This window comes from Arachis duranensis, chromosome 9 (genome assembly GCF_000817695.3).
Source record: "Arachis duranensis cultivar V14167 chromosome 9, aradu.V14167.gnm2.J7QH, whole genome shotgun sequence".
Classification (NCBI taxonomy): Eukaryota; Viridiplantae; Streptophyta; class Magnoliopsida; order Fabales; family Fabaceae; genus Arachis; species Arachis duranensis.
The window spans coordinates 3,155,692-3,165,248 of record NC_029780.3 but is presented as its reverse complement, the minus strand read 5'-3'; the positions used below and the strand labels follow the sequence as shown (position 1 = coordinate 3,165,248).

General features: G+C 36.0%; 2 protein-coding genes across 3 annotated transcripts; both read right to left on the bottom strand.

Annotated features, from left to right (window-relative positions):
- Positions 1 to 913: 913 nt before the first annotated feature.
- On the bottom strand, positions 914 to 3,193 carry LOC107463976 (putative FBD-associated F-box protein At5g56700). Its single transcript, XM_021130399.2, has 4 exons — positions 2,460 to 3,193; positions 1,711 to 1,953; positions 1,479 to 1,628; positions 914 to 1,396 (listed from the first exon to the last, which is right to left on the bottom strand). Exons 1-4 carry the CDS (start codon positions 3,132 to 3,134, stop codon positions 1,106 to 1,108), a joined length of 1,359 nt encoding a protein of 452 aa, XP_020986058.1. The 5' UTR covers positions 3,135 to 3,193; the 3' UTR covers positions 914 to 1,105.
- A 2,009-nt stretch (positions 3,194 to 5,202) lies between these two features.
- LOC107463974 (FBD-associated F-box protein At2g26860-like) lies at positions 5,203 to 9,354 on the bottom strand. Of its 2 annotated transcripts, XM_052253764.1 has the most exons (5): positions 8,598 to 9,354; positions 7,995 to 8,237; positions 7,768 to 7,917; positions 7,364 to 7,684; positions 5,203 to 5,348 (listed from the first exon to the last, which is right to left on the bottom strand). In XM_052253764.1, exons 1-4 carry the CDS (start codon positions 9,282 to 9,284, stop codon positions 7,379 to 7,381), a joined length of 1,386 nt encoding a protein of 461 aa, XP_052109724.1. In that variant the 5' UTR covers positions 9,285 to 9,354; the 3' UTR covers positions 5,203 to 5,348; positions 7,364 to 7,378. The 2 variants fall into 2 exon arrangements, with proteins under 2 accessions (XP_052109724.1, XP_020986054.1); XM_021130395.2 differs by lacking the exon at positions 5,203 to 5,348 and having other exon boundaries at positions 7,042 to 7,684.
- Between the last annotated feature and the right edge of the window lie 203 nt (positions 9,355 to 9,557).

Genomic DNA, 9,557 nt, shown 5'->3' with positions numbered 1-9,557 from the left:
AATTGTCATGCAAAACCATAATAACTAAAATGGTACTTAAATTTGCATGTTCATCTTATAAGTGCTGCACTCTTTATTAATTAAATAAATCTTAACTCTTCATTTATTATTCATTTATTATTTTATATGAATAACTCAGATTTACAATTTAAAATTTACGTTTCAAAATTTTAAAGTTTAAAATATAACATTTAAAATTTATTGTTCAAAGTATAAAATTTAGAATTTAAAATTTAAACTTTAAAATTAAAGGTGAGCAGCATTAGCAAATTTCCCCAAGTCTTTCATCAAAAGAAATTCCCCTAAGTCTCAAAGGCAATTAGACTATAGGTTGAAGTGCCTACTTTTGCAAGCCCAGGGGATCATACAAGACGATACAAGTTTAGACAGCTTTCCCATAGAAGAAATCAAGAAAAAGACAAGGAAATACTTTTTGGATGCAAGACAAAATGAAGTACATGCGATTGTAAGTCAGCACTCCTTTCATTATTCATTGCAGAGAGGAGATACTTTTTGGATGTTGTTAGCCTTTTGGATAAGCAAGTGCAGGACATGAAGTTAATGACTAATGAAATAATAAGATTGGAAGGTAATTTGGAAATTTTATATAGTAGGCTTGGACAAAGAATTTCCAATTCTATGAATTCTGAAGGCATTTGCATATCTTTGTTCAGAATACTGTGGTTGGGTCATTGGTGAAATTGTGTGAATATATTCCCTGCTAGAGTGCAACTTTACATTTATGATACCGATGATTTGGCTTATGGATGATAAACAAGAGAATTAATGAATCATATGGTACTAGGACATTAGTATTTAAACTGGACTTTGAGCTTCATGGCTGTATCAGGAAGTTCATTTTTTCGCTTCTTGAAAATGATGGTGGCTTTGCATGTCAGAAATTCTACATACATACAAGAAAGAGACAAGGAAATACATACATACTTCAACATTATCAAATCCAACCATCAAGAATGGAACTGGTTCTGTTTGCCAATCCCCTTAGATCATACATTCCTACCAAACTATTTAGAAAGACAGGTATTCGAAAAAACAAATAACTGATAGAGCAACACAGTCCTTACCAAAGGTAAATGCTGATCAGTTAGTGTACTTCAAGTCGGCACATGCTAGAACCCCTTTGTATTTCAGATAATGCCATGTGACGTTTTAAGCCTAGGTCATCGTATTTAGCATGAATTCTCATTGTCTTTAAAACAAGTCCTCTCTGTAAAATATATGCAGTAAATTCATGCTCCTCTGGAGTGTCTTGATATCCTCGGTATTCAACAGTGTTCAAGTGTGATACAATACAGTTAGGAACGCTAAGTGGTTGTGTCCAACCATTGCGTTTATGGGAGTTTCGGTAAGACTTGCGCAAATGATCATCAATAAACTGAAAACAAGGAACAAGTCAAGTCAAAGACGCAAACAAATTGCAAATAGACAAAAAGTTGAAGTGATGGGATCAACCATACCTCAGATGTATAAATTTTTAGAGCTTGAAGCTTAGGACAATTGCGAAGCAAGTCTATTAGAAGCCTACTGTTGAAACGATAAAAATCAAGTTGCAGCTGAATCAAATTGCAAAAGTCGGGGAGGTCTAGAACTGGTGCACGAATCAAGCACTGCGTGCAAAAGATCATTGGATATTAGTTTCAACACATGACTAAAACCATACTAAATTCATCGTTTTGTTAAGCAAATCACCTCGATTGTTGAAACTTGCAGCCACAAGAATTTTGTTTTGCAAAGTGCCCGAAGGAGCTTAGGAACCCAAGCAACATGCCTAGGCTTAAGAAAAATATCTAGACATGCTTTCTTGACGTTGGGATAATCACAAACCAAAATCTGTTTGTAACAACCCCGTAATCTGAGACATAGGTATTCAAGAGATGGAGTGTTTACCTCAAGAAGCTCAAGTGTCACATTTTCGGAATGTGAATATTGTTCCTGCAAAATGCTAGTAAATTAAAAATCAGAGATTAAGGGCTTGTTTGGGTGAACTCTTAAGAAAAGATCTTTTTTTTAAGTTATCTTTTTTTAAAAAATTTTATAGAGAAGTAAAAATAATTTTATGTTTGGATATCTCATTTAAAAAGGTCTTTTTATCTATCAATTATGTTTGGGTATAACAATATAAAAGTACTTTTTGTTTATTTATTACATGAAAAATATCTTTTTTTTAAAGAAAAAAGATCTTTTAAAAAAGATGTAAATTACAACTTCTCAAAAAATATCTTTTTTTATTTTATTTTACCAATGCTTTTATTTTTATTATTAGAAATTTGCCAAACATATCAAAAAATAAAAAAAAAATCTTTTTTCATTTAAAAAAGATCTTTTTTTAACAAAATAATGGCACCCAAACATGCAATAAGTCATGTGATAAGGCCATATAACATCACAATAATAATAATAATAATAATAATAATAATAATAATAATAATATCAGTGACCTCAAAGGTTAAACTCTTCAAGGGACGAGGCATGTGGATTGCTTCAGAAGCAAAATCAGTGTCATCAGTCCTGAACTTAAGAGTTTCAAGAGCTGGGCAACCGGATAGAAGCACATCGAGGTTCAGATGGTTGATATGCAGCTCTAGGTTCTGGAGGGATGGGAAAATAGTTTTACTGGCAGTGGGATCAGAATAATCCAGCAAAATATTCATATTACCGTCCAAAACGAGCGACACGAGCGACTTGTTATAGAAAAAGAAAGCATCCCAGTTATAAATCCGCCCATCGCTCCTCAGAGAGAAATAGAGTTCACTAACATTTCTAATGAAGTAATCAATCCAATCAAGAAGGTCTCTATACCCATTTCCACCCACCCAGCAAGAGAGGCGGAACTTACGGATGGGGGCCAGAAGCGGCTCAAACTCATAGAGAAGATTAAGAAAGCGCCCTTTTGCTTCATCATGTGAACGTTCAGGGGTGAAAAGGAAATCATCGTTGAGGTCCAAGACATGGACTTTCTTCCAGAGGTAGCGCCACCTGCGAGAGAGGACGCTGGTGGCCACGGACGTTCTAGTTGGAAGGAATGAGAGGATGTGGCACAGGATTTCATCCGGCAGGCTGCTGATAACGTCCCTATCAACTGCTGCTCTCATTTGCTTCCGCCGTTTCCCCATTTTGAGGCTGAGGGAGACAGCAGAGGAAGTGGCTAGGGTACTGTGGGATTCAACTATTCAAGTGTGTCAAACATTTGTTTTTGAAACAAAAAAATGGGATAAATATTAAGTACAAACCCTTGATCTGACACGTGTCCCCATCAAATGTTAAAGTGTTCGTTAACAATAATAAAAATCTTCATTCTTTGACACATCATCTGCTCTGTTGACATTTGGAATATTTGTCAGCAAAGTCCTAAAAAATTTTATGCTTGGGTGTTGATGAGTCTGCATCTATGGCTGCTAAAGTTTGCTTGGGATGTGAAACAAATTCAAAAGCAAGTCTGTTAACCATCAAGTATCACAGGAATTTGCAGAATGGGTTGATCAATGGTTCCTAGGGGTGCACAGACCCGGCCCGGCCCGAAGGCCCGGCCCGGTTCCGAACACTTTAGGGACTAATTTGGTGTAATTTCATCGGGTTTAGGGTCGGGTACGGGTCTCAAAAATAGACCCGGTCATTATTTTGGGTCGGGTCCGGGCCATATCTCGGGTCACCCGAAGTCGGCCCGGTGGCCCGGTCATCATACACAATTAATATTTTGTGTTATTAGTGATAGATTATGACTATTCTTATGTGGAATTTAAATATTGTAAACCTTAATATTTTGTATTATTAGTCATTATAAGACTATAAATTAATGTTTTATGTTTAGAATGCATAAGATTTTAGACTAATCCTTAAGATTGTGTTATTTGTATTGATTTAAATATTTGGTATTATTAGACAATATTAGTATTGATTGTAGTTATGCTTTAGTATTGATTGTGGTTATGCTTTAATTTTGAAGAAGTGTTGGTTCTTATTATATTTTTCTAAGTGAATTTTACCATGTTAACTAATGGTTGGAGTCTTGGAAATTTAAATTTTTTTACATGCTAGCTTACAAGAAGGTATCAACGTAATGTAATGTTAACGGCCCGATTTTCACCCGGTATAATTGTGGCCCGAAAGTATATTGGTTTCATCGGATCTAGGGCCAGGTTCGGGTCTAATAAATAGACCCGGTGTATAAAATTATATTTGATAAATAAAATATAAATAAAAATATTATATTTAAAAATATTAAATTAATATTTTTTGTATTTATAAATATTAACAAAAAATATAATTTAATTTTTTTATTAATTTTTTAAATAAAAAATAAAAATAAATTAAACTTTTATAATTTATTCAAATCGAATCCTTTATATTATTTGTAAGATAAGAGTCATTAAACTGCCTTGAATTAATTGCAACTTACTAAGGACAACTTTTTGGCAAGTTTATTTTTCTCTATCTACTTGATACCTTCTCTGGCAGCAAACAAGAAAATCAAGAATAATTTTATAAAATAAATATGCTAGGTGACATTTCTGGTGCTGAATATTATCAGCACGAAACTCTTCGAATTGAATAACCAATTTGAAAAAAGGCTCAAAGCCAATTAGACTACTTCTGCAAGCATTCTAAACGAATTTTTGAACCAATAAGAAAATAATGAATGATTTTGATTCGCAAGCACAGCAAAAAGCTTCCATACTATGAAATCCCAATTATACCAAATTCCCTGTTATATCTTTCTAGAGAAATTAAACTCATTAACATCATTCTTTTTTTCTTTTTCTTTTTTTTTCTTTTTTTTTTCTTTTTGTCGCGAACATCATTCTTTTCAACCAGAAAACATGGCATTGCAAAACAATCACTAAAGACTAGAGTCTTCAAACATTCCAATTGAAGAAAAACGTACTGCAAATATATATATATATATATAGTGATATGATCCTCAAATCAGATCATATTTATCTCCACCAGTGAAGAATAAAGAAACAGAAATGGCAACTGCCAAACCTAGGCTGCTATATTGTGTAACGTAATTCTTCCTTCAAGAGTTACATAAAATCAGTTGTAGTCAGGAAACTCATTTATCAAATCGTGACACCTAATATACATCTTTTAGAAGTACACAACCTTAAGAGTAAATGGAAAAAAACAAGAAAAGATTGAAAGAGCATCATACATCGAAGGAATACAATATTATGTGGCAGATATCATAACTTCTATAACGGAATATGCTGTTCTAATGCAGCCCCAGCAACTAGGTATCAAACAAATTCTATAAGCTCTCTGTGACATAACAGATGAGCAAGTCAAAGATTTGGTATCGCCAAAGCTGGTGCATAGTTGCCATCAACCTGATTCAACAACAGATTTATACAACAGGTTATCCATGCTCTATCAAAATGCTGATTCTTTGAAATATTATAAACATCCTAATTCCTAAAGTAGAATCAAAAGACGGAAATGCGTATTTCCAAACTATCAATGCTAACCATCATTACTAAGCAAATATTCAGACATGCTTCAACCCGGTTCGGATAAGTCCGATCCAAAATCTGCGAGTAACAAGCTACTAAAGCAATTAATATCAAGGTACTCAAGAGACGGCGTGCGTATGTCAAGATGATCAACCGTCGAATCGCAATAAGCTTCGCTCTCGAGAGTTAATCTGTTCAAAGAACAAGGCACGTGGATTTCCATTTGGATCAATGCCATCGGAATTAAAGAATACAAAGACCTTTAGAGTTTCAAGTGCAGGACAGAGGGATAAAGCTTGTCATGTAGAGATTATTTCCAAGTCTAAGTCTTGAGAGATGGCAACTGAAGAGATTGAAGATTATCAAAAGAAACAATAATATCACCTTTCAAGACTAGCGAGACCAGTGAGGTGCAAGAGAAAACACCGTAAGGTAACGTGTAAAAGGAGCCACTAGAGTTCCAAAGTAAGAAGTACAGTTCTTGGAGGTGAGGCCCGGAAGCAACGGCGTCGATCCAAAAAGAGAGGGTACGGGAGTAATTTCGCACCTCACCCTCGAGGCGGAACATCTGGATGCGACGAACTTGAACCTGGTGTAGAACCTCGTTGACGAAATCAACACAGCGTTCTGCTACTTGGTCTCGTGAAAGTTCAGGGGTGTTAAAGGAGTAACCGTCAGGGTTGAGGACTTGGAGGTGCTTCCAGAGGTGGCGCCACCTGCGGGAGAAGACGCTGGTGGCCATGGATGTTCTGGTTGAGAGGAAGGAGAGGATGTGGCAGAGGATCGAGTCCGGTAGGGTGCTGATGGTTGTCGATGTTTCTGGCTCCGTGTTAGGTGCTGTGGAGTGTCGCCGATGACGGTGGTGGGCTGAGGAGAGAGTGACGATGGAGTCTGTGGTTGGTAACTAACTAAACTAACTACAACGAGTTTAAGGGAAAAAAAAAGAGCAATGCTAGGGGGCCAGCAATTTTTGTGATTGTTAGCCATCAACTAGCCATCAATGATGATTTGATGGTGTGAGATTGATGTGAGATTTCATCCAATGGCTCACCTTTCTCTACTGGTTAAATGCTGGCCAAAATTCAACAAAACTACTGGTCCCCTAGACTTTTCCTAAATAGTGGCTGATGCTATCTACCATTTCCGAAAGGGAAATAGTGCCATAGTGGTGTTAACAAAAAAAAATTACAATTATATATCCATTGATGCTTGTATAAATCCATCGATAATTGTAATTTTTTTTTTACAAGCATGCTTTTATAACTTTTTCTACTTTAATAATCTTATTGATACTAAAATATTTGCAGACCAGCACTAGAAGATCCTCAAATCACATCACATTTGCCTCCAAAACTAAAAAATCAAAGTTATGCCAAATTCAGTCTGCTATATTATGCTGAAAAATTCTAACCTCAAATAACTACCGAGATTCAACCCATCAATGGTTTTATTTATTTATTTTTTTCAGATCATGGCATTATTGTCTTGGTCTACAATTTATATAATTATTTTTACAGCACAAAGTTATCTAACTGTAAAAGCTAAGTATGCACAGTACAGTTTCATGATTTATTTTTTACAATGTAGCAACGGCTAGTAGTCTTAAGTGTAGGGTTGCTATCAATCTAGTTCTCCAAAAAGTAAGATCAATAGTTTAAGCACATTGTAAGAGCAAAGGAAATACATACATACTTCAACATTATCAAATCCAACCACCAAGAATGGAACTGTCTGTTTGCCAATTCCCTTAGATCGTACATTCATAGCAAACTATTTAGAATTTGTGACATGTATTGGAAAAAACAAATTACTGATAATTCATGTAACCATTGATGCAAAAGAAGCATATAGTTCAGCAGAGAGCCGAGAGCATAGAGCAACAAAGTCCTTACCACACACCTGATCAGTTAGTCTATTTCAACTCGGCACATACTAGAACCCATTTGTATTTCAGATAATGCCTGGGAAATTTCCCATTTTAAGTGGCGGGGGAAATAATATTTAGCATGAATTCTCATTGACTTCAAAACAAGTCCTCTTTGTAAAATATATGTAGTAAATTCATGCTCCTCTGGAGTGTTCTGATATCCTCGATATTCAACTGTGTTCAAGTGTGATACAATACACTTAGGAACGCTACGTGGCTGTCTCCAACCATTGCGTTTATGGGGATTTAAGTAATAGAAGTAAAAATTATCTTCACCATCATAGGACTGAAAACAAGGAACAAGTCAAGTCAAAAGATGCAAACAAATTGCAAATAGACAAAAAGTTGATGTTATGTGATCGATCATACCCCCAATACATAAATTTTTAGAGCTTGAAGCTTAGGACAATGGTGAAGCAAGTCTATTAGAAGTTTAGCCTTGAAATCTTCAAAATCAAGTTGCAGCTGAATCAAATTGCAAAAATCGGGAATGTCTAGAACTGGTGCAGGAAGCAAGCACTGTGTAAAAAGATAAATGGATATTAATTCAACACATAACCGAAACCATAAATTTATCGTTTTGTTAAGCAAATCACCTGGATTGTTGAAACTTTCAGCCACAAGAATTTTGTTTCGCAAAGTGCCCCGAGGAGCTTAGGAACCCAAGCAACATTCCTAGGCTTAGGCCAAATGTCTAGACACGCTTTCTTGATGTTGGTATAATCACAAACCAAAATCCGTTTGTAATCACAGCGTAATGCGAGATGTAGATATTCAAGAGATGTAGTGTCTAACTGAAGACGCTTAAGTGTCACAACTTCGGAATAGTGATATCGCTCCTGCAAAACGTTAGCAAGTTAAAAATCAGAGGCTAAGTCATGTGATAAGGCCATATCACATCAATAATAATAGAGTGAATATCCTATCCGGCCGTGACAGTTATCTCAAAAAAGATAAGGAGGTTCTTGAAAAAAAAATATATCTAATTCACTCACGATCTTTGTTTTTTGAGATTAATTAGCTCCTGTGCCAAAAAATAAAAAAGATTTATCCTTTTTTTTTGACACATGACTAATAAGTTCCATAAAAATAAAGTTCAGAAACCGAATTGATATTTTTTTTTTTGTCAAAAATCTCGTTGTCTTTTAAAGTAATTGGTCAGATTTTTCTCATAATAATAATAAGTTAATAACAGCCACCTCAAAGGTTAAACTCTTCAAGGTACGAGGCATGTGAATTGCTTCAAGATCGAAATCAGCCTCACGAGTCGTGAACTTAATTAAAGTGACCCGAAGAGTTTCAAGAGCCGGGCAGCCAGAAAGAAAGACATCGATGTTCAGATAGTCGATATGCAGCTCTAGATTCTTGAGGGATGGCAAAAACATCTTACCATCCAGATTCACATCGTCAAAAATAATATTAATATTACCGTCCAAAACGAGCGACACGAGCGAAGTGCTATAGATATACTCAAAAGGCAAGGTGTAAGTCATCCTATCGGTCCTCGTAGAAAAATACAGTTCCCTAACTCTGTCACGGACAGAACCAATCCACTCAAAAAGTCTTCTATACCCATAGTCATCCGCCCGGCAAGAGAGTCGGACCTTACTGAGAGGGTTGAAACCCGACACAACCTTTTCGAGAAAATTAATAAAGCACTCTTCTGCTTCCTCATCTGAACGGTCATGGGTGTAAAGGAAATCATCGTTGAGGTCCAACACTTGGACTTTCTCCCAGAGGTAGCGCCACCTGCGAGAGAGCACGCTGGTAGCCATGGATGTTCTGGTTGGAAGGAATGAGAGGATGTGGCACAGGATTTCATCCGGCAGCCTGCTGATAACGTCCCTATCAACTGCTGCTTTCCTTTGCTTCCGCCGTTTCCCCATTTTGACAGCAGAGGAGGTGGCTAGGAATTGTGGGATACAACAAGTGTGTCAAACAGTTTCTTTTGACAAAAAAAATGGGATAAATAAAAACAAGCTCAATATTTCAGTAGAGTTTCCAAAACCTGCACAGAATACGGGTTTGGGAGGCAAACCGCGAATCTGAACCGTGTCTCCCTCAATCTGTAAGATTGTAAAAGTATTTATTGATAAAATTGTGAAAGAATAAAAAGGGCGAAGAAATTTGTATTGATGATTGATTGGTTGATGAATTAT